Source organism: Glycine soja, chromosome 13 (genome assembly GCF_004193775.1).
Source record: "Glycine soja cultivar W05 chromosome 13, ASM419377v2, whole genome shotgun sequence".
NCBI classification, from domain to species: domain Eukaryota; kingdom Viridiplantae; phylum Streptophyta; class Magnoliopsida; order Fabales; family Fabaceae; genus Glycine; species Glycine soja.
In genome coordinates, this window is record NC_041014.1 from 31225792 (window position 1) to 31248575 (window position 22784).

General features: G+C 33.6%; 3 protein-coding genes across 5 annotated transcripts; 2 read left to right on the forward strand and 1 right to left on the reverse strand.

The window, feature by feature from the left end:
* Positions 1–1914: 1914 nt before the first annotated feature.
* LOC114382074 (probable acyl-activating enzyme 16, chloroplastic) lies at positions 1915–13200 on the forward strand. Of its 3 annotated transcripts, none has more exons than XM_028341305.1 (18): positions 1915–2230; positions 2562–2753; positions 3733–3847; positions 4510–4597; positions 5904–6115; positions 6591–6709; positions 7342–7491; positions 7587–7654; positions 7768–7873; positions 8799–8957; positions 9060–9113; positions 9197–9277; positions 9740–9877; positions 10360–10519; positions 11696–11757; positions 11872–12017; positions 12754–12811; positions 12898–13200. In XM_028341305.1, exons 1-18 carry the CDS (start codon positions 2087–2089, stop codon positions 12988–12990), a joined length of 2145 nt encoding a protein of 714 aa, XP_028197106.1. In that variant the 5' UTR covers positions 1915–2086; the 3' UTR covers positions 12991–13200. The 3 variants fall into 3 exon arrangements, with proteins under 3 accessions (XP_028197106.1, XP_028197105.1, XP_028197107.1); XM_028341304.1 differs by having other exon boundaries at positions 1917–2230; positions 11678–11757; XM_028341306.1 differs by lacking the exon at positions 1915–2230 and having other exon boundaries at positions 2618–2753; positions 4505–4597; positions 11678–11757.
* Positions 13201–15210: 2010 nt separating this feature from the next.
* Positions 15211–17561, reverse strand: LOC114382094 (pentatricopeptide repeat-containing protein At4g14050, mitochondrial). The gene has a single exon (XM_028341331.1). The coding sequence runs from the start codon at positions 17342–17344 to the stop codon at positions 15509–15511; it is 1836 nt and encodes a 611-aa protein (XP_028197132.1). The 5' UTR covers positions 17345–17561; the 3' UTR covers positions 15211–15508.
* Positions 17562–18670: 1109 nt separating this feature from the next.
* Positions 18671–22400, forward strand: LOC114382095 (selenium-binding protein 1-like). The gene is made up of 7 exons (XM_028341332.1): positions 18671–18920; positions 19242–19437; positions 19993–20220; positions 20418–20649; positions 20849–20956; positions 21044–21316; positions 21911–22400. Exons 1-7 carry the CDS (start codon positions 18797–18799, stop codon positions 22190–22192), a joined length of 1443 nt encoding a protein of 480 aa, XP_028197133.1. The 5' UTR covers positions 18671–18796; the 3' UTR covers positions 22193–22400.
* The last annotated feature ends 384 nt before the right edge of the window (positions 22401–22784 follow it).

Below are 22784 nucleotides of genomic sequence, written 5' to 3' on the forward strand. Positions count from 1 at the left end.
TCATTTAGATAATCATGCATTTTTTTAGATATTACTATAATTTGAAGAAAAAATATTTCTAGTCTTTATTCTTTTGATCAAACATAGTTAAGATTCTTATAAGAAAGAATTAAAGTATAAAATAATTAAAATTCAAGTTTTAAGTTCACCAAAAAAAAATTTGTCATTAGCTTTTATAAAAAAAAAAAAAGCCAAAAAGTTCTCTATCTAGGCAAAAAGTCTACTATACTGGCAAAAAGGCTTATTATATAGTAATCTCATTTAAAGTAAAATTTACTGCAAGTTCCACTCATCGTCGAGTGAGAGATGATTTCTAATTTGGTCTTTAACTTTATAAAATATACTTAACTTAGAAAAAATAATGAAATCTTAGAAATGAAAGACTAAATTATGTTTTTATAGTTCTTATATTTTTTTTATAATAATAATTGACGCAATAAAATCAACATATTCTAATTTGATTTTCTGGATGAAATCCATTATTAGCATGTCATTTGAATATAATCGGGATACTAAAATACATGTTTATTTCACAAGTTTTTTTTTGACAGATTTATTTCACATAGTTGAAGTATTGTATCTTGACTTAAACAAAAAACTTCTAACTGCTTCCCCCTTCAAACAATTTATTTTTGTGTGATATAGCTCATCGACATCACCTTGATCAACAAGAAAAAAAAAGATTTAAGTAGTTAAGTACAATGATACTTTTTTTTTATGGTATAAATGGATATAACGCATGAATCATTATAAGGCATATTTTTTCTTGAACATATGCAAACTTTGTTTCAAGAACGAACGAATCCCATAAAATGCAAAAAAAAAAAAAAACAAACTTGATTATAAAATGAGATTTATTAAAATAAATCTAAGTAGAACACCTATTTCTAAGGTAAAAAAATTGATTCATGCAGTATTCCTTGGAAAAAGGTAATAAGCAGATTGAGTTAATATTTTTCTTTTAAAAGGGTTTGTAGGGCAAACAAATGCATGAAATATGATGCTTAACATATACTTTAAATTCTCAAAAAGCTAGAAGCTTCAATGCAGTGAAGATTTAAATAATTGCGTCAGTATAAACAAAGGTATAACGTGCTTCTTGTCCCGTTTAAACTTCATGTATATTCTTCTTTCACAAATATATCTCCATAAAAAATAAAAACATCAAATTAAGCCAATATTGAGTCAGATTCACATAACAATTTCCTGTAGCCTTTGTCTGAAGCAAGTTGCAGCCCATGAAGGCAATAAATCCAGCTTTCCAAATTCCCAAAGATCAAATCACCAACTAATCCGCCAAAGCCACAATTTGGTGATTAAGCTGTGAATGAGGATAATAAGTTCCAAGTTGTTAATAGTTTTAATACCTGTTAAGACATTACTAAATGATTTTAGTTCAAACCCTTAATTTTATCTTTGAAATAAATCTCTCTTCTAAATGTATTTAAAGTTGAAACATTACAAGTAATATTTCCTAAATAACCTCCCAAATATTAAAAAAACCTTTTAAATTGGTTCCTAAAAATTAATAAAAATATATCAACTAAAGAAATAAATTCATAAAATTTAATACTTGAAGACTATATTACTTATATAATTTTATTATTTTAAAAAATCATTTAGGAGAAAATAACATTTCGAGGAACAAATTGGTGGATTGTTCTAAAAAATATGATAAGATGCATTGAAAATTATGGAAAAAAATATAGTGTTACATTGTTAGTAATTTTTATATTTTTATTTCCTTTATTGTAAAACTTGTTTAGGACGTGGTTTTCTTTCATGTATTGTAATATTGTAATTAAAGAAGGAAAACATTAGTTGTGATAGTTGATTTAAAATAAGATGCTTGTAATACATTATTAAAACTCAGATATCAATTAATAATCTTTATTTTGGCATTTTGCGGGTTGTTGGCATGAGCAGCAAGCAAGGCAACAAACACAGTCAAACTCCTCGTTGAGTTGACGAGTAAGACTAACAACAAACTAAACGACGACTCTCATACCATACATGTAACGTGCTTCATCTTCATCTTCATCTTCATCTTCATCCTCTTCTTCTTCTTCTTCTTCTGCCAATTTCGATGTCGGCAATTCCTATCAGTTCCAGCTATGCTTCCACCTTCTCTTATTCTGCTGCTCATGCTCTTCCTTTCTTCTTTGCTCGCAACAACTACTCCACCAGGATCAATCTTCATCCACCTGTCTTTTGCCAACTTCAATCCGAGGTAATTATTGCATTCGCTCTTTGCTCTTGCTCTTTACTTATTTATTCTTTTAATTTTAGTGTCAGGGCAAATATTTTGGGGGAAAATATTTTAAGTTCAAAGTCAATGAAATTTGGTTTTCAATTATTAACTCTGCAGTTTTTAAATTTGTATTCGCTTGATATTTGAGGTCCAAAGTCAATGAAATTTGACATTTAAACTATGTTATGATTGGCTAATACCATTCTTGTCTATGATAACCATGCCTGCACTGTTCGTACTCGTGTGTGTCTAGAGGATGTTGGATTTCAATGTTTATGTTGTTATTTTTACCACAAACTTTTGCATGTAGACAGAGAAACCGCTGACAAGAAGGTGTTCCCCCTTTCTAGAAAGTTCATTACTCTCTGGTAATGGTGGTGTGGCCTCAAACGAGTGGAAAGCTGTTCCTGATATTTGGAGATCTTCTGCTGAGAAGTATGGTGATAAAATAGCATTAGTAGATCCGTATCATGATCCTCCTTCAACTATGACATATAAACAGGTTTTTTTTTTTTATACCTCTTTTTTGCCATGACTTGTGAGAAGACCAATAAAAGCCCTGGTTAGAAGAGTTGGTCGAATGAGGGATAGCTCAATAATTAAGGTAGAGGAAAACTCTTAAGTGCAAACTGAAAACTATTAAAAGGATTCAGATCTAAATGGCCTTTGAAGAATCAGTTTTTTACAGAACACACTGATGTGGTTTGATCCATGTAACCAACCCACCTACTGGGAAAATGCTTTGATTGTTGTTAGTGTTGTATATCTCTAGTTTTATTAATCTTTGTCTCCACTTACTGAAACTGTAATGTTCTGGTCATATGTTCTAATATGCGACTTAATCCCATTTAGTTCATGTTTTAGAAAGATTTTTTTATGTCTGGCTGTCTGGTCTGAGTTGATGGTATGGTGAATGACTATATCACTGTTGTTGGAATTGGGTATGATTATCATTTCCTATAATGTTTGAAGGATCATTGAGTTTGATCAATGGCCTTTGTCTGGGATTTTATTTTTTTACTTTAAGAACTATGGGTGAGTTCTATGGATGATGAGACATGTCTACCCAAATATTAATATGCAGAATGGATATGTGAAATAGGATACAAATGAGCACAATAACATATGCCGGAGATCAATTGAAACTGTTTTAAGACTTCACACTCTTGCACCATCAAGTAACTTCTTACACAATATGATTGTTTATTTTGAATCTTTGATTGTTGAATAATATGTTATCATGTTGATGCTAAATGCTGCACAATAATAAATACGTGTTTTAAAATAGTATTGTATTTTAATCTAAAGATCTATTGATGGAATGCAAATCAATTTCAAATTATTATAAACTTTTATGAGCTTGACATATAAAATGAATGTTCTTTGTTCCAACGTTGAATTACATGAGAAACTTATCCAGAGGCATGTCATTTAGTCGCATGTTATTCTGATTCTCTATATCTTTCTAATCAAAATTTCAGTTGGAGGATGCAATATTGGACTTTGCTGAAGGATTGAGAGTTATTGGAGTAAGACCCAATGAGAAGCTTGCGCTTTTTGCTGATAATTCATGTCGCTGGCTTGTAGCAGATCAAGGTGTGTCGAACTCTCTTTATTATTTATTACATTTTTCACCTAAGTGATCAGAATTTATTTTCTTTATCTTCTCACTGTATTGTGTTTAGGAAAATGCTAGCTGCACAACTTGTATGTGCACAAGCTTTTCAAAACAAACAACAATTAAAATATACATTTTAACTTTTTTATAGCACAACAATATATTAAACAAAAAAATATTTACAGTTACGTTTTGTAAGAAGTACCACCCTTGTTTAAAAATTACTTGTTTTAGGAAAGTTACTTTTGTTTATTATTTTGGGTAACTAGCATTGCTGTTTAAGTCTATAAAAATGGTGATGAGGAGGTTGCAATGTTGCTTCTGATGCAGTTAGCCTACTTATGGAGTTATTATTACCTAAATTTTTTTTTTTTGTTTTTGTATCTATTCTTTTGAAGAAAATGTTTAGGAACATACTTATGTAATGAAATTAGACTTCTCTTCATCTTACTGCAAAGGTGAACATTCTATCTTTCTTGTGTTTACTGAATGAAAAATGTATTTTTATTTCTCACATCTGGAACTGTGCTAAGCTCAGTAGCAGATTTACAATATTCAAAAGCTTGTTAGTTGTGTAGTACCAATAACCGTACTATAGTTGTTTTTTCTTAATCATATCCATGCTATGTTTTTAGTTTAGGTATGATGGCATGTGGGGCAATCAATGTGGTAAGGGGTTCGAGGTCATCAATTGAAGAACTGCTGCAAATATACAACCACTCTGAAAGGTTTAATAAAAACTTCCATTCTAACAGATTGTATCTATTGTATATTTGGCCACTTCATAACACCTTCTACCTCTACCTTAATTTGAAATGTGATTTTTCAGTTTGATTATTGCTTCCTTTGATATATGAAATGTGGACCAATTTTAGACAATTATGAGACTTTTGTCTCCCCCCTTCCCCTGAAGCAATTATCACTACTTACAATGCCTAAGATGGTCATATTTCTCTCCCAAGTATTTGTGTTTTTAAAATTAATGCATACTCAATCAATCCACCTGTTGGCTGAGCATATCTAATTTAATTTATACTGAGCACTGTAGATACCTTCCAGCTTTCGTGGGCAATATCTATTGTCCATTTTGATTTGTAGTTAGATATTTATGTGCACTGAAAACTTGAAATTTGGGACGAGTCACCTTCATCATGACAAAGTACTTAGAACTGATGAGAAATGCATCTATATTTGCTTGAGCTCTGTTATGGTTTGTATTAGAATTTGGATTTGGGCCTAACTCAATCCTACAAAACTGGCTTGTAAGGTGAGGATTGCTCCCCCTTTATATACTCTATCTCGGCACTATCTTTAGCCAATGTTGGACTTCAACATGCCCCCTTTTGCTCGCGGCTACCTGCCACAACTAAGTTGGGCTAGGGGTGAACACAATTAAGGTGACTTTCCAATAGTTTGTAACAGTGACTAAATAAAGGTTTGATTTTTCTCATGTTGTGTGGTTGAAACTCTCACTATTTTGATCCCATCTTTTCTTAAATTAAAGTTTGTAGTTATAGTCCACCACCCCACCTTGTTCCTCTTAAACTCAACATCATGTTGTATGTATATAAATTAATTTATCTTTTTTTAATACAGAAACACACACACACATACATGTATGTATGTAACTATGTATTTAACTTGCTTTTAAAATTTTTTTGCAAGAAATGTTACTATAACTTATATAAAAAAAAATATCAGGAGATAATGTGAATTGGTTGAGATAGTAAAACGTCTAGTCTACAAATGCTAGGATTTGATTTCTGCCTTTACCAGAGTGGTAGAGTTTATAAAAGAAAGACCAGTCACTTGTGTGTTAAAAGATTTAATCAATAATTGAATTGCATTTAAAACATCAATAATAATAGTATTTCACAGTTGCAGAGTTGCAGTAGAGGTTGAGTTTGTTGAATACAGCAAGAATGTATATATGTTCTTCAATTATGGTGAATTTTCACATTTTTAAATGCCAGTCTTTATAGATTATTCAATGAGATTTGCAAACTGGTGCTAACTGGTGCTATTGTTATTCAGTGTTGCACTAGCTGTGGACAATCCTGAAATGCTTAATCGGATTGCAAAACTGTTTTATTTGAAGGCTTCAATGAGATTTATTATTCTGCTGTGGGGAGAAAAATCAGGCCTGGTCAGTGAAGGAGACAAGGAGGTGCCTGTCTTTACTTTCACAGAAGTCATACATTTGGGACAAGAGAGTCGCAGAGTATTGTTTGATTCTCTTGATACTAGTATGCCACCTGGGTCTTTCTTTACAATTTTGGATTAAATATTTTTATCATTCAACTATGTTATCTTTTGTTCATAGAGAAAGTATCAGAATATATATTACAGACACAGGAGACATTTAAGTGAAAAGATAGAGAAGTACCGCTAGTGGGTGGATAAGAAATTGAAATCCTCCATAACAGATAAGATTAAATATAGTAAAAATTTAAAATCAAAAAGAAAAATTGGAGACAGGTTGGCAGGGAACTAAATAATGTTGCAAGGCTTTCCAATCCCTATGCACATCTAAGATAGTAATGACCACAGAGAAGCCAAAAACGTAACTCCTTCCCAATAGAGTTATAATAATATTGTTCTTATTTTATAATAAGAAATTATTTGTTTATTTATTTTGCAATGGAAACGACATATTGAGCATTCTATTTATCATCAAAAGGAGCTGTAGTCCGGTTCTGTACAACTTGTCTGTAATTGCAGGGAAGCACTATATGTATGAAGCAATCAAATCTGATGACATTGCTACTCTTGTATACACAAGTGGAACTACTGGAAATCCGAAAGGTGTTATGCTAACCCATCAGAATCTTTTGCATCAGGTTTGATTGCAAACCTTTTATGTTTATTGTGGCAATGATTTTTTCAGACAGGTTGTGGTCATTTTTGTTAAGAGTATAGCAAACTATGTTGAGGTTATGAATTAATAAAGCAACGAATCTAAATCAATTGTTATTGATTGTCGATTATTCCATTTCTAGATGGATTGATCGGAGCCTGACTGATTAACAGAATATTTTTGTAATATTCCTCTAATCCTCTGTATATTGTATAAGTTGATGTATAGGCTGGGGGTAATTACAGCTATTGTACTTCAACCTACAGTCATTGCATAGTCTCCTTCTCTCTCTCTCTCTCTCATAGCTTCATTACTTAATTCACATATTTCCTTTTTTATGTATAATGAAATTTTATTTGAGGAAAAGAGAAGAATACAACTAGAAGAGGATAAAACATCCTCCTAATATTTGTTATAACATTTGCATGGGCAAAGAGAGAGATCACATTGGAAAAGTGGGCCTTCTGCTCCCAGTCACCATTTATTTGAACCTGTCTAGTTTTATTTTCTTTAGTTTGTGAAGCTTTCTAGGTTTTAAATTGGTTTCAGTTAAAGATAATTCTTGGCTTTTAACATATCATTGATGTTGTATATCATGTGTTAATGAATTTCTAGATAAAAAACTTAGGGGATATTGTACCTGCTGAAGTTGGGGATAGATTTCTAAGCATGCTGCCTTCCTGGCATGCATATGAAAGAGCTTGTGAGTATTTCATTTTCTCGTGCGGTGTTGAACAAGTATACACAACTGTGAGAAACTTGAAGGTATTATTACTTTAATAATCTGTTTGATTATGGTTTGTCATAAAAGACGACACATTGCCTCATGCATTAATATCCTATATTTTCTTTCATTATAGGAGGATTTGGGACATTATCAACCACATTACTTGATTTCTGTTCCTTTAGTTTATGAAACTTTATATAGGTAAATCCTTTTCCAGGAAGAGGAGTGTTAGGAACACGCTCTTTCAAACACACTCTCACTAATTGTATTTCATGTCAACTGTGAATTGCATTTATTATTCTTGATTCCTGTAGTGGGATCCAGAAGCAGATATCTACAAGCTCCCTTGTTAGAAAGCTTGTTGCACTCACATTCATAAGGGTCAGCTTAAGGTACATGGAGTGTAAGCGTATTTATGAGGTATGGTCATCTGCTCTTTCTGTAGGTCTCTTAAGTGTTAGAAACATTCCCAAAATCATCATTCTGTCTTAAAACCTGTTTTCTATGCTTTGGTAAAGGCTTATTTCATCCAATTTTGTTCTTAAAAAAATAAGAGAAAAAATAGGGGCTGTAAAAGAAATTGGACTCGATGACATGTTGTTGATATGATGTGATACCATTGTGTCACAACAAATTGGGTCTGTTTGGTAAGATGGGTCATACTCCAAAGGGATAGACCCAATCTGTCAATTGCAGAATCCTATCTTACTATCAAATATTCAAATTTAGAGTAAAACCATGAATCTGTCCTTGAGAAATTTAGGGCGGGTTACCTTAGTCCCCTAATAATACCAAAATCCCTCATTGGTCCCTAAAAAGGATCCATATGACCCACATTTTGTGATTCTAGGTACTAGAATTCTTAGAATCTTAGAATGTGAGTTTAGGCCTAACTTAACCCCAAAAGTTAGTTCAAGGAGTGAGGGTTGCCTCTCACTTATATGTTCTATCTTAGCTTTATCTTTATACTCTGATACCATCTTAGAATGTGAGTTTAAGCCTAACTCAACTCCAAAAGCTAGCTCAAGAGGTGAGAGTTGTCTCTCACTTATATATTCTATCTTGGCTTTATCTTTAGCCAATGTGAGACTTGGGTTTTTCCCAATAAGAATGGAATTTTTATGTTCTTAAGGACTGATATGTGCCGTCAGATTTCTCAAGGACAAATTTAGGGGTTTACTCTCAAATTTATTTCTGATCACAGTCACACCTCATCTCAGGTTCACTCTTGATAATTATTCATTAGCACTTTCCAAATTAGATTAAACAAGTAGATCTGTAAATGGACGTAGTTCTAATTCTACCCAAACATGTTGCTTTTAATAAATTTTTAATATGTTTGTAGGGTAAATGTCTAACAAAGGATCAGAAGCCACCGTCCTACCTCCATTCAATTTTGGACTGGTTATGGGCAAGAGTTGTTGCCACAATATTATTTCCAGTTCATTTACTGGCGAAGATACTGGTCTACCGTAAAATTCATTCAGCTATTGGAATTTCAAAGGTCTTGTATTCTGAAATATGATCTATAATAAAATGTTTTTCTTTTTTTTTTGGTGAAAAAATGTTTTGCTCATGATAAGCTAAACCCTCTGGCACTCTGCAGGCTGGAGTAAGTGGCGGTGGTAGCTTATCTTCTCATGTGGATAGATTTTTTGAGGTCTGATACTTCACACATGCAATTCTTGGGCAGGAATTTTCTTTTTGACATTCTACTGACATTTTTTTAAAATCAATATACAGGCTATTGGTGTGAATGTGCAGAATGGATATGGTTTAACTGAAACTTCACCAGTTATTGCTGCCCGACGGCTTAGTTATAACGTAAGCAGTAGATTATCAACTGCATTAATATTATGCTGAGCTGAGTATTTTAACATATCAACTGCAGTAAATTATTTGAACTCCTACTGTTTTCTCTCCCTCTACCTTAGTTTATCTGCTTCTCCCCCCACCCCCCCTTCTTAAAAAGTAAAATAGTAAATTGAGAATAACAATTATTTGAGCTTGTTAAGAAAACAAAGGGCTAAATGAGAGTTCTACTTAATCAGCATTTCTTTTGTTTATAATTATTTTTAAAGTTCATATTTATTTGCAAAAGATACCCATTCTACTTAATCTGTTAATAGCAAGCACACTGTAAACCTTTTGGTTTTTGTCAAAAGTTTCTATCTAGACCAGATATTCATAATAATTACAAAATTTGCATTCTTTTAATTAGTTTGTATTTTGTGTCTGCAAAGAGTAGTGCTTATATCTGAATGTTATAGATGCAATCTTTTGAAGGTTATTGGGTCTGTTGGCCATCCAATTAAGCATACAGAATTCAAAGTCGTAGATTCTGAGACTGATGAAGTTCTTCCACCTGGTTCAAAGGGAATATTAAAAGTCAGGGGCCCACAATTGATGAAGGGATACTATAAGGTAATATTCTTTATAAAATTCAAACTTGTTGTGTCTTGTATTGACATGTGTGTGTACATCTGAGAGAGAGAGGGAGAGAGAGCATGTTGATGAAAATATAACAATTTGTTGGACATGTGAAAGATATAAAAATATGCGTATCATTAATATATTTCAGGCTTTCTAGTTTCTACTCCTTATATACTGGAGTTGTAGGCATGTAGATTTAATGATTTATTTGTTTATAATCTGTCAAACTTAAAGATCAAAGCAAGGACTTATAAAAAGGTTCACTATTTTGTGGTCTGTAAGTATTCTTCAGATGAAGAATTTTGTTTTGACATGAAATACATTTCCCATGATATACCAGTAACTTGTGTAATGGTTATAGCAGTCAAGAAGTGTCGCTTACTTAAAAGTTCGCAATCACTTTCACATAATGTGATCTTGTTGGCATATGCTGGATCAAATTGTGTCAGTTACATGTCTTATTCTTGTATCAGAATCCTTCAGCTACAAATCAGGTCTTAGATAGGGATGGCTGGCTGAATACTGGGGATATTGGTTGGATTGTTCCCCACCATTCAACTGGGCGGAGTCGTAATTCCAGCGGAGTAATTGTTGTGGATGGCCGTGCTAAGGACACTATTGTGCTTTCTACAGGTAGAACAGAAGTTTGTGTATGTTGATCTTTGGATCCTATAAATAAATGTTTCCTCCTTTCCCGTGTGTTTGCTTGTGTTATGTGTGCTTTCTATTATTGTTATGATTCTATCCATTATTGGATGTGAATAATAGACACTGTTACTCTGTTAGTTTTAGTAAAGGTAAACTTGGCATTTGTAACTGAACAGATTCAAGGTGCACTTATCAGTCCATTTGTGCTTTTGTTTTCTTGTGTTTTTTTATTTAAAATAGTATTCATCCTTGAGGGCCAAGGGTTTATACAATTTTAAATTTTGTTCAAGTCTGCTTGGATTATAAAAAATAGTTTATGATGTGAAGAGAAAATTGAAGAGTAACCACCAATCAGTTTTCAAAATTTACAGCCACTAACATTTTTTAGAATAAACATGTTTATTTTTTTTAATATTTATTTTAGGTTACTGCACAAGGTGTATCTAAGAAGATATTATTTAGTGATATTGACACATTGTAATGGCTACTTTCATCAAATTTCTCTACCTACTTAATGTATTTTTCGAATTAAATGTCTTTATATCGACAAAATTATTATTTTATCTTTTCTCTCTTTTTATGTGAATATTTGTGTTCAAAACAAAGTTAGACTTGACCAAATTATCAGTTAATAATTTTGTTTCATACAAGATATCTGTTATATATTATGTATTTATGTGTGCATGAACTATTTTAAGTATACTTAGATGAAGCTCTACATGAGTTTTTTTATCCGTTTGGTCTAAAAGTTTGAACTTCAAAACAACCAAGGAATTGATAATCATGTCAGGTTTAAGATATTTCAGCTAATCAATATTCTTTTATTGACAAAAAGTTAATAAATAATTTTGGTAACTTTGTTTGTGATTTTCTCTATTGTATTATTGGCTATGTCTAAACCTTTAAATTAAGGTTGGGTCCCAGGTGGGAAATGAGCCACTTGTTAACTTTTATGATTTTGATTTTTTTGCAATTAACTAATGGCTTTCTTAGTTGCCATATGTTTACTGTGAGGCTTTAAGGATTATTTTCCTTTCTTTGACCCTTAACTGCAACTTTGATTTTTACTCTGCAAAAAATGTCTGTTGATCATCAAGTTTTCCCTCTTATGTAAGTACTAATCACATGTTTCAATAAGAGAAGGTGAAAATGTTGAACCAGGAGAACTTGAAGAAGCTGCCATGAGGAGTAGCCTCATACATCAAATTGTTGTTATTGGCCAGGTGAATTTAAATCTTTATGTCTTTAAACTTTTATGGCTCAAGATCTACATATGAACTACTCACGTATTACAAAATGCAATAATTTTACTTCTTCGGTGCTACTTTAACAAATAGGATAAGCGACGTCTGGGGGCTGTAATTGTTCCTAACAAAGAAGAAGTCTTAAAGGCGGCAAGGGAATCGTCAATTATAGATTCGAACAGTTCAGATGCCAGTCAAGAAAAAGTGACCAGCCTAATATATAAAGAATTGAGGACATGGTAAGATCGTGTCTCACTTCTGCTTGTTATAATGAATACCAGTGAAATTTTATGCCTTTTTATACATATTGCAATGGCATGTTATTGTTTATGTGTTTACAGAGAAGGGCATTTTTTTTACTGGTTGAGGTTTATGACAATGGAAGATAAATTATTTTGTTTCACCGATAGTTAAGTTGTTTTTAGAAAGTTGCATGTGCCTTGCAAAAGAAGGATGAGGACAAAAGTATACTTCATTTGTTATGGTTGATGAAAGAGAAGGAAATTACATCTAAGATTTTGGGTAATGGTTTCCCTTGTCAAGTGAGGAACGCAACAACATTCAAACCCCTTTCCACAGGGTGCAATCAGCTATATGAATCAAATAATATCAATATGCTGAATCTTAAATCGTGTTCATACACAATGTGAATTCCTTTACCATGGCCTGTGACAATAGATGAGGAACAAATGAGCATAATTTATGCTGCTGTATAAAAATTGATGCAGCCTTTTGTTTGTAATTGTTTACCAAGGATGGCGATGTTTCAGCTATATATCATAGACTTCCCATAACTAGATTCCTTAAGAAGCTAAAACGGTGTGCATAGTTCTGTTCTTTTAGAACCAAAAAAAAGGGAAAGAAATAAAAGTAATTGGCTTTAACTAACTAGTTTTTCTTCTTAAACTCCTGTTTTTTTGTCCCTGAAAGTCTTGTTTTGATTCCCCCTCTCTTTTTCCTGTCTTTGTCATGCAGGACTTCAGAATCTCCGTTTCAAATTGGGCCAGTCCTTCTCGTAAATGACCCCTTCACGGTTAGATTAAACTTCAAACTCCAAAGTTGTATCTATATATTATTTAAATAACTGAATTAACATATTGATCTTTATTACAATGACAGATTGATAATGGGCTAATGACACCCACTATGAAAATTCGAAGGGATAAAGTTGTGGCTCAATACGGGGACCAAATAGAGAATCTATACAAGTAAACTCAGCAGTTAGTGCTTAATGCTAATGATATGGGTTTTACCGTATATTTGACAGTAGGAAAATCCATATTCCTTTTCCATCTGGTGACAATTCTTTTGCTTCTAACAGAATGTAAAATATGGTTTCTTTCATTAAAAGTTAATATGCCAATTCTTTTGTTATTATATATTCTCACAACTCACAAGAATGGAAAATGCTATTCACTTGCATTTAATGTGTTAAACTGGCGTCAACTTGAATAGTGGTATGCATCCCTTCCAACACTCCCAATTTCAATTTTCTCAATGTTACAAAAGTTCATTACGTTTTAGACTACAGCATATGTGCGTATGAAAGGACTAGGGTAAGAAGTGAGAACTCAGGTACTGCAGCATAAGTTTTTTTTTTTGTAATTTAATTTAATTTTATTATTAATTATTTTAATATTTCTAATGAAGTGGCAACACTCCATTAGCTTAGCTGTGTTTCTCCTAAACTCCTGTCCTCATCGACAGTGTTGTCTGTTTTTTCTTGTCGGATTGCGAGTTCTTCTTCCTTCGTCTATAGCTGCTTCGCCTCGTTTTCTAACAATTCTAAGGTCTTCCTTCACTTTTTATTCGTTTTTCTTTGGCGAAAAATGGATAAAAAAAATAAGCAAACAAAAGGGGAAAAAGAGACAGAAGTTTTAAGCGAGAAAAAAAATGAAGAATGTGACATATGTCTCTTCATTACTAAAATATAAACCTTTCCATCTATTCAACAATTTAGCTCTTACCACATCAAAAATTTCTCCAAGGTGTCTTATTTTAGTTGAATTCCACAATAGTCATCTATTCAAACAATCCCACTCTTGCCATATCAAAAAATTCTCCAAGGTGCCCTGTTTTAGTTGAATTCCACACTAGTATTATGATATTCAATCTTTCTCATATTCAATTACCTACTTGTGTGTATTCATGTGGTTACCTACTATTCAATTACTCTTCAACCTTTCTTCATCCTTCATCTTTCACATTGATTATTCTTTGATTTTGTGTTTTAGGAAATAAAAAAATTACTTATGAAAGAAATTATTGGAGAGTTAATTTAATATAATTCTTTGCATGTGAGATTTCCTTTAATTTAAATTTAAATAGTAACACAAGCTTCGATCAGAGCACATGTAAATATCCAATTTTGGTCTTTACAATGTGTTTGGTAGAGAGGAGAAAATAAAAGTAAAAATATGTAGGTGAGAAAAGAAAAGAATATAAAATAGAAAAAAAATGGCAATTTGATTTATGAGAAATAGAGTGAAAATAAAATTGTGAAATATTTAGTTCAAAAGAAACAAATTAAATTATTATTAAAAATATCATTCTACCTTGCACCTATTTTTCAATTTTTTGCTTATATAATATTTTTTTTACACATGACGATTATGTATACTTGCATAATCTGTTGTGTCTTACAATCAGCGGGTTACCTTGGTAAAACATGAATAAAGCTTTTCATTTCCACACCTTTCTTCACTTATGAGAGTGTAAATGCGTACACATGAGATCCACCTTTAATATATATATATATATATATATATATATATATATATATATATATATATATATATATATATATATATATCTTCTCTTTTTTCCTGCTACTAAACAGTGGAAGTTATCTCACCATTTCTGTTCGCTTCCTCACATTTCTTTGCTATTTTAGCACTATAAATCAAAACATTAATGACGTGATCAGGACTTTTTATTGTCATTGGTAGAGACAAATCAACCAAGTGTTTACGGAAGTATTTATTGAGAAAGCAAAATTTGTAGAATGTAACAGTTATAAGTATAATTACATAAAAAACTCATCATTTAGAATAATTAATGGTTACTTAATAGAATATAACTGGTGAATTCTTATTTATTTAAGAAATAAATAAATAAATAAATAAAAAGAACAATCAAGAGAAAATGAAAATTTGCAGTATTGGAACACTGAGCAACAATCAAAATGTTTATGCATAAAACGGATTAGTTTAGTTATCATCATTGTATTTTGTGGTTCGAAATTTATATATTATAAAGATACAACATTGGTAGACATCTTGATGCTACTTGACACCTAGAAAGAAAAAGATATACAAGAAAGAAATATAATGTTGCACTTTTGCGTTTGTATTTCTATTTTGTTACGGTATTTTTTTATTGTTTTAAAATTGACAAAAAAAAAATAGGAAATAGGTAACTTGCCAAGTGGCGTTGAAATCACAGGCCAATAGAGAAAGGTCATTGCTGAAGGTCTAAAAAGCATAGGCAACAAGTATCAGACAGGACATGATAGCATTCTTCGTAGCAAAGACCTCAGCTTAACATTAACAGCAAGTTTTGTTTTACGCGATGAGAATCGATCCAAGTTAATCCGGAAGCAACAAACTCCAGCTTCTGTCGTTTTCTATGTTTTGATGTTTGACCTGAAAATCTCCATGCATGCAAGTCTTATTAGACGTGTAAACAAACACGCACTAAATTTGTTGAAATCTCAATCACAATTCTCAAGTCACCAGAAGTCATTGCAAGAACAATTCCCATCCTTAAAATGGTGATATCTTTTGGCATCTCGGACATAAATTTCCCTATTTGTTATAGCGCTGATGAGTTTCAGAACAGTATGACAGTCTCCACAAACACGAAGATTTTTCACTATACGTATAACAGTCCCTGGAACAGCCTTAAGAAGCCCATAGGCCACAGCCAACCTCTCACTATGCCAGAAAAGTTGTCTTTCCTTCTCTTGTTGATCCATGTCATGTAAAACTGAGCTAGTATCAGGAGCATAACCCCTTTTCCTCATCTCTTCATCTAACTCCCTCATTAAACCTATAATCTCATCCCTCATTGGGTGAGAAGTCTCTCCAGCATAAAACACATGGCTTCCCTTTCCCAAGTCAATGCAGCTATAACCTGGTGCCTTTTTAGCTTCCAAGGTCATCATCAACTTTCTCACTTTTGAAACATCTTCCCACATACCAGCTCCAGCATATATGTTAGATAACAATATATAAGAAGAAGGATCTTCTGGTTTTAAATTTAACAGATGATCAGCAATCCTAACTGCCATCTGGGTGTTACCATGGCGCTTACAAGAACTGAGCAAAGCAGCCCAAGTAGGTTCATCAGGGTTGACTGGCATTGTTCTAATGAGATTCTCAGCCTCATCAAGGTGCCCTGATCTACTAAAAAGATCCAGCAAACAAGTGTAGTGCTGCAGAGAGGGCGAAATCCCATGATCTTCAACCATAGTCCTGAACAAAGTACGCCCCTTGCTAACTAGGCCAGCATGACTACAAGCATGAATCAACCCAACAAAGGTCACTTCATTTGGCTTAATCCCAGCCAAAACCATTTCATCATACAAAGCCAATGCCTCCTCAGCCTGCCCATGCTGGGCAGTGCCAACAATTATTGAAGTCCAAGAAACCACATCCTTTCTGCACATTTCACAGAAGATATACTTCGCAGCAACAAGGTCACTGCATTTGGCATACATATCTATAAGCGCATTGCTTATAAACAAGCAAGACTCATAGCCAAGAGTTATAACCACACCGTGCATCTGTTTCCCTAGCTCCCAGAGAGCTAAATTAGCACAAGCACCAACCACACTAGAAAGAACCAACGGGTCTGTTACACTAATCCCTTCATGCCGCATTTCAACAAACAAGTGGAACGCATCAACTCCATTCCCACTCTGCACCAACCCAGAAATCAAAGCAGTCCACGCAAACAAATTCCGATACGGCGTTTGACGAAACAGCCGAAAAGCCTCAAACTTTCGCCCACTTCGCGCATACCCGGATATCATGGTAGTCCAAGAAATTGAATTCAAGGAAGAAATGGAGTCGAAAACGGCACGTCCGTAATCGGGCAACCCGAATTTCGCGTACATATCAATCAAAGAAGACTTGACAACGTCGTCATCGGAGAAGGGTGATAGGAAGAAGCGAGCATGGACTTGTTTCCCTTGTTTGACGTGAAGAACACCCAAGTTAGCACAAGCCTTGACGAGGGAGGCGAAGACGAAGTGGTCGGGGTGGAAGCCGGTGGAGAGAAGGGAGCGGGAGATGGAGAGGGCGCGGTGAGGGCGGTTGGAGAGGTTGCAGGCGGTGAGGAGGGAGGCCCATGCGACGGGGTCTCGGCGGGGCAATGCGTCGAACAGTTGGAGTGCGTCTTGGATAAGACCGCATTTGCCGTATGCGTTTAAGAGAGTGTTGGGGATGGGTTCGTGTAGGTTGAGACCAGCTTTTATGATTTGTGCGTGAAGCTTCTTCGCCAGCAATGGACTCTGCCGTGCCGCGGAGCACAGTTGAGACTGGAGAGACTGAGCGAGTGACATTCAAAAAGCTTCATAATTTTGTTTCAGTCATAATACCATACTTTTAGGATTTGGCTTCTGCTGTGACCCTTCCCATGCTATTTCTGTGCACAGCTGTGTTAATTAACCATCACATTTAATTTTAAAAATTACCAGAAAGCTGTATGATTTTAATGAGGCAGGAGAGCAGAAAAATCAAATCTCATACTTTATTGCTTACACAATCAACAATAACTAAGTATTTTTTTTTTTTTAAAATAACTGATATCATATCATTAATATTGATGTTGTATTTGGTTTAGAGGAAAAAAGTACTATATGATAGATAGAAAGAAAAATAATAATTTAAAAAAGAGAAAAAAAAAGTTGTATGTGATATAGTTTGTTTTAAGAGAAATGGGGAAAATAAAATAAAAATAATATTATAAAATTATTATGATTCCTTGTTCCTTGATCTATAGTTGATACTTTGATACGACGGAGAACCATTCTCTGTGGAGAGGAAGATGAGAAGGGTTGGAGGGTTGATAGAAAACTGATAGTATAAGTGAGGAAAGTAAAAAATTCTCTCATTATCACATCTCATTTGATGATTCTCATTATTTAAATGTAGAATCCACCAAATTAAAATCAATGATTCTTAACAAATTTCAGTCCATCATTAAACAAGTGTTAGGAAGAGAGTGTATGAGAGTTTAGTAACATTTCTCAAGTATATGTCTATGTGCACTTTTATTGCTCTATTCTCCATTATATTATGTTTCATTTAAATACTCTTTTCTCATGAAATTGGTGGACCTTCACTTTCTTAATATGCATTTGATATATCCTTTTATATTTTTAATATCAATCAAACGATTTAATTTTAACTAAATGTCATAAATCAATTTCAAAAATATTTTTTAAAAAAAAATTCAAATACAATGTTAATATGTAAATGATACGTTCTGTTCTGTTTTTAATATCAACTGAAACTGAATATTAAACTAATTTTAATTATATATTTTATCTTCAAAAGTCAAAAACATTTTTGACATTCATCTAATTAGTATATTCTCTAATAGTTTTAATATCAACGTTTTATTTAAATTAATACTTTATCATTTTCAATCATCTTTAGCTGTTTTTTAAAAATAACTTATGAATAAATTAATAAGATATGAGGTTTAGATTCACAGGGTCTTCTTAGTAAAAGATCAACAGGATCACAATTCACAATCCTGACAGCGCGAAAAGTCTAAAGAAAGAAACAAGATATTCTATTAAACAGAGAGAGAGACAGGTGTCAAGAGATGAACGGCCCAGAGTGAAATTCATAGACATTTGCGATGATATTGCTATCAAACACTTCACGTATATACCAATGCTGTTTGTTTCAGTCGCACTCTGCAATCCTATCTTGTTTGCATGTCAAAATCTCATTCATCATCATCTTCTTCTTAAAAGTTAAAAGGTTAAGAGAGAGAGAGAAAGATGAGTAGCGTGTTGGAGCATGGTGTTGTGGGATGTTGCAAATCAGGGCCAGGCTATGCTACCCCACTGGAAGCCATGTCTGGTCCAAGAGAGTCTCTTATTTATGTAACTGCTGTCTACACAGGTACTACCTCTCTAAATCTTTTTCTCATAAATATACATATTTTAGCTTTCTTTTTCCTCCCAAATCTCTGGAACAATCGCACATATAGCATCTTCATCTTAATGGCTAAACATAAACTTTCATTGTCAATATTCTTTCTTCTTTTTTTTGTACTATATGAGTGGACTGAACTGAACTTTGGTCAGTTAATTAAATCATTCGATCAGAGTTTCATGTATCTTTTCTGATTATAATATGTAAGTTGGAACTTTCGGTAATTTCTTTAAGTTTGCTACTTTGTGATTTAGTTGTTGATTAATGATTGAATACTGTACGATACAGGGACAGGAATAGAGAAGCCGGACTATTTGGCCACAGTGGACATAGATCCAAACTCTCCAACTTATTCCAAAGTCATCCATAGGCTTCGTGTTCCTTATTTAGGTGACGAATTGCATCACACTGGTTGGAATTCATGCAGCTCTTGCCATGGAGACCCCTCGGCAGACCGACGATTTCTCATCGCACCTGCACTCGTGTGTGTAATCCTTACCCCCCCTTACCAACTATATAAATCTAAAAGGACATTTCATTCATAATTACAAATATATCAACTTATGAAACTGAAAAACATGGAAGATGAATGCTAGCGACACCTCTCTAACACTCTCCCTCAAAGGCTCTCTTTATCATTGGTTTGAATTTACTGAAAATCATTAATTTCGATAAGTTTCTTTCTCATTTAATATATATCAGGAGAGTGTATCATGAAGCAAAACCTACCAAAAATTGTGATTTCCAATAAATTCTGACTACATTTCTCTTAGTGGAAACATCAAAGAATCCGTGATTGTGTCAAAAAAAATAATAATGTTATAACAAGCTGAGCAAAATCTAATTTGTGCTCCTGTTTCCTGATAATAAAAAATTTGTCTCTCCCCTTTTCCCGTAACAAATATATGTGTTGTCCACTTTGTGCATTGCTAGAACTCTTAAGAAAGATATCAACTTTATTCTAGTTACTTTGTTTCTTTCCTCCATTTTGAAATTACCTAATACAGTCTACTTGTTTTTTTTTTTAATCATATTTCAGTTCAGGTCGCATATATGTGGTTGATGTGAAAACAAATCCAAGGGCTCCATCTTTGCACAAAGTTGTTGAGCCTGCCGATATCATACAGAAGACTGGATTAGCTTATCCACACACATCTCACTGCCTTGCTTCTGGTGACATAATGATCTCATGTCTTGGAGATAAAGATGGAAATGCTGCAGGAAATGGATTTCTTCTTCTTGATTCAGAGTTTAATGTGACGGGAAGGTACTCATCTAGAAGCTAGAGTTTTGTAAAACTGTTTACACAGAATCGTTTAATAATTGCTTGTGCATTGAACAGTACATCATTTACATGTGTTACATCATTGACTAGCAACAATTCTATTTGAAACTACCTATGTTAGCATTTCAATATCAAAATTTCTAATTATATTATATTGTATTCTGCTTCACATTGGTTAGGTGGGAGAAACCGGGTCACAGTCCACTATTTGGATATGACTTTTGGTACCAACCACGTCACAATACCATGATTAGCACATCATGGGGTGCTCCTAGTGCTTTTACAAAAGGTTTTAACTTACAGCATCTTTCTGATGGATTATACGGGAGGCATCTCCATGTATATAGCTGGCCTGGGGGCGAACTGAGACAAACACTGGACCTTGGTGATTCAGGGCTTTTACCCTTAGAGGCAAGTTGTTAACATAATCCAGGGAGATGTTTAGGATGCATTAATTTTATTCTTTTAACTTTGTGTATTTGAAGCCTGTTTATTACCCCTGTGATTTAACTATGACTGTACTAAGTACTTCCCCCTTTCCTCTCGCTTGTAGTAATTGTGAACCAATTTGCAAAATTGCCATATTATAACTAATGTACCCTAAATGCAGATAAGGTTCTTGCATGATCCTGCTAAAGATACAGGTTTTGTCGGGAGTGCATTGACAAGTAACATGATACGATTTTTTAAGACCCAAGATGAATCATGGAGCCATGAGGTATATCAAAGGATATTTAATATCTATTCAGCATATGTACTTGTATATATATATCAATGATACTTACAGACTAAACTTACTTTGCAGGTTGCCATATCAGTGAAACCACTGAAAGTGCAAAACTGGATTCTTCCTGAAATGCCTGGGCTTATAACTGATTTTCTGATTTCTCTTGATGATCGGTTTCTGTACTTTGTAAACTGGCTTCATGGGGATATCAGACAGTATAACATTGAGAACCTTAAAAATCCTAAACTGACCGGACAAGTATGGGTTGGTGGACTTATCCAGAAAGGAAGCCCTGTAGTAGCTATAACTGATGATGGTGAAACTTGGCAAGCTGAAGTGCCTGAGATTCAGGTTATTGCGATCTCAAGTTCCCTATAGTAACTTATTGCATAATCCATGTCAGGAGTTAATTAGTTATTGGAAAAATACTAACAAATTCGTCAAAATAGCATTCAAGGTTTTGCTCAGTAGAGTGAATGGAAAATGGAGGGGAGTCAAATGTTAATTCTAATAATAGTGCTTAGTAGTCATTGCCTTTAAAGAGCGAAATTGCACTTAATATGCTTAAATGAATGATTTCTTAGCAAAGCATGTAAGTGAATTGATTGATTCTTCTATACATTTTGATTGACAACGTAGGACTACACTTGCACTCTAGTTTTTATTCTGTTTATGAAATTTTTTCTGTTTGTAAATATGCAAAGGTAGTTCAGCAGTCATATTTTCAGCTTGTCTAGAAACATAAATTGACAAACCTATATTTGTCGTCTGTGCTGTGCAAGAGCATCTTTTGTATTGTCTTCATGTAGTTAGTTAGTCGAAACGTCCAAGTGAGCAATGGCATCTTGCCATTTATGCATGCAGGCTCTTGTTTTACATGGATTTATTGTTCGACATTAAAGGGTATCTATCTTGTCAGTGGCTGATGTTAACATTCCTTTTCAGGGCAACAAGTTGAGAGGGGGCCCTCAGATGATTCAATTGAGTTTAGATGGGAAACGGCTCTATGCTACCAACTCACTATTTAGTACATGGGACAAACAGTTTTATCCAGAGCTTGTCCAGAAAGGCTCCCACATAATACAGATTGATGTTGATACTGAGAAAGGTGGCCTGAAAATCAACCCCAACTTCTTTGTGGACTTTGGAGCTGAGCCTGATGGTCCTTCTCTTGCCCATGAGATGAGATATCCTGGTGGTGACTGCACTTCAGATATATGGATTTAAGCTTACGTGTCGTTATTTCCCTTTAATAAACGGTATCTGTCATATGGTTGTAATGAGCTATTATGCTTTATAAATAATGCTCCTGTGAATCTTCAACATTTCGAAGACAGTTTGCAGTTGCATAAATATATGAAGCTCGTCTCCAAAATCTTTTCTACCTTTGTGGTCACCACCAACTTAATAATACATGTGCGAACATATTGGTCCATGCCCGTTTAATCCAGAGAAGGGAAAAAAAATAGAAATAGAAATAGAAAGGATACTGAGGTAATAAGTTTGTTGAATAACTTGTATGTGACTACGAACTAAGCATAACCTGATATAAACAGTTTTTTTTATAGCAGATATATACAGCTCATATGATGAAAAACTTGTATAATTGATACGACTATTTAACAACAGTACTTGTCCAATTATAATTTGTAGACAATTTAAAAGGTTCTAACAGCATGTTCTTTTTCTTCTCTCTGCGCTAGCTAGGTGAAATATAAACCATTGCATAACTTAATTTTTTGGATGATCCTTGAAGCTAAACATGTATTAATTTCTGTCTACGGTTATGCATAAATTATTGCCGAGTTAGAATTTTTGT

Excerpts from the sequence above, each read along its gene's own strand:
- LOC114382074 (XM_028341304.1), top strand. The coding sequence starts at position 2,087 with ATGTCGGCAATTCCTATCAGTTCCAGCTATGCTTCCACCTTCTCTTAT. Across the intron at positions 2,754-3,732 it reads CAACTATGACATATAAACAG|TTGGAGGATGCAATATTGGA; the intron begins GTTTTTTTTTTT and ends TCAAAATTTCAG. Across the intron at positions 7,655-7,767 it reads GTTTATGAAACTTTATATAG|TGGGATCCAGAAGCAGATAT; the intron begins GTAAATCCTTTT and ends TGATTCCTGTAG.
- LOC114382095 (XM_028341332.1), top strand. The coding sequence starts at position 18,797 with ATGAGTAGCGTGTTGGAGCATGGTGTTGTGGGATGTTGCAAATCAGGG. Across the intron at positions 20,221-20,417 it reads GAGTTTAATGTGACGGGAAG|GTGGGAGAAACCGGGTCACA; the intron begins GTACTCATCTAG and ends CACATTGGTTAG. Across the intron at positions 20,650-20,848 it reads CAGGGCTTTTACCCTTAGAG|ATAAGGTTCTTGCATGATCC; the intron begins GCAAGTTGTTAA and ends CCCTAAATGCAG.
- LOC114382094 (XM_028341331.1), bottom strand. The coding sequence starts at position 17,344 with ATGTCACTCGCTCAGTCTCTCCAGTCTCAACTGTGCTCCGCGGCACGG.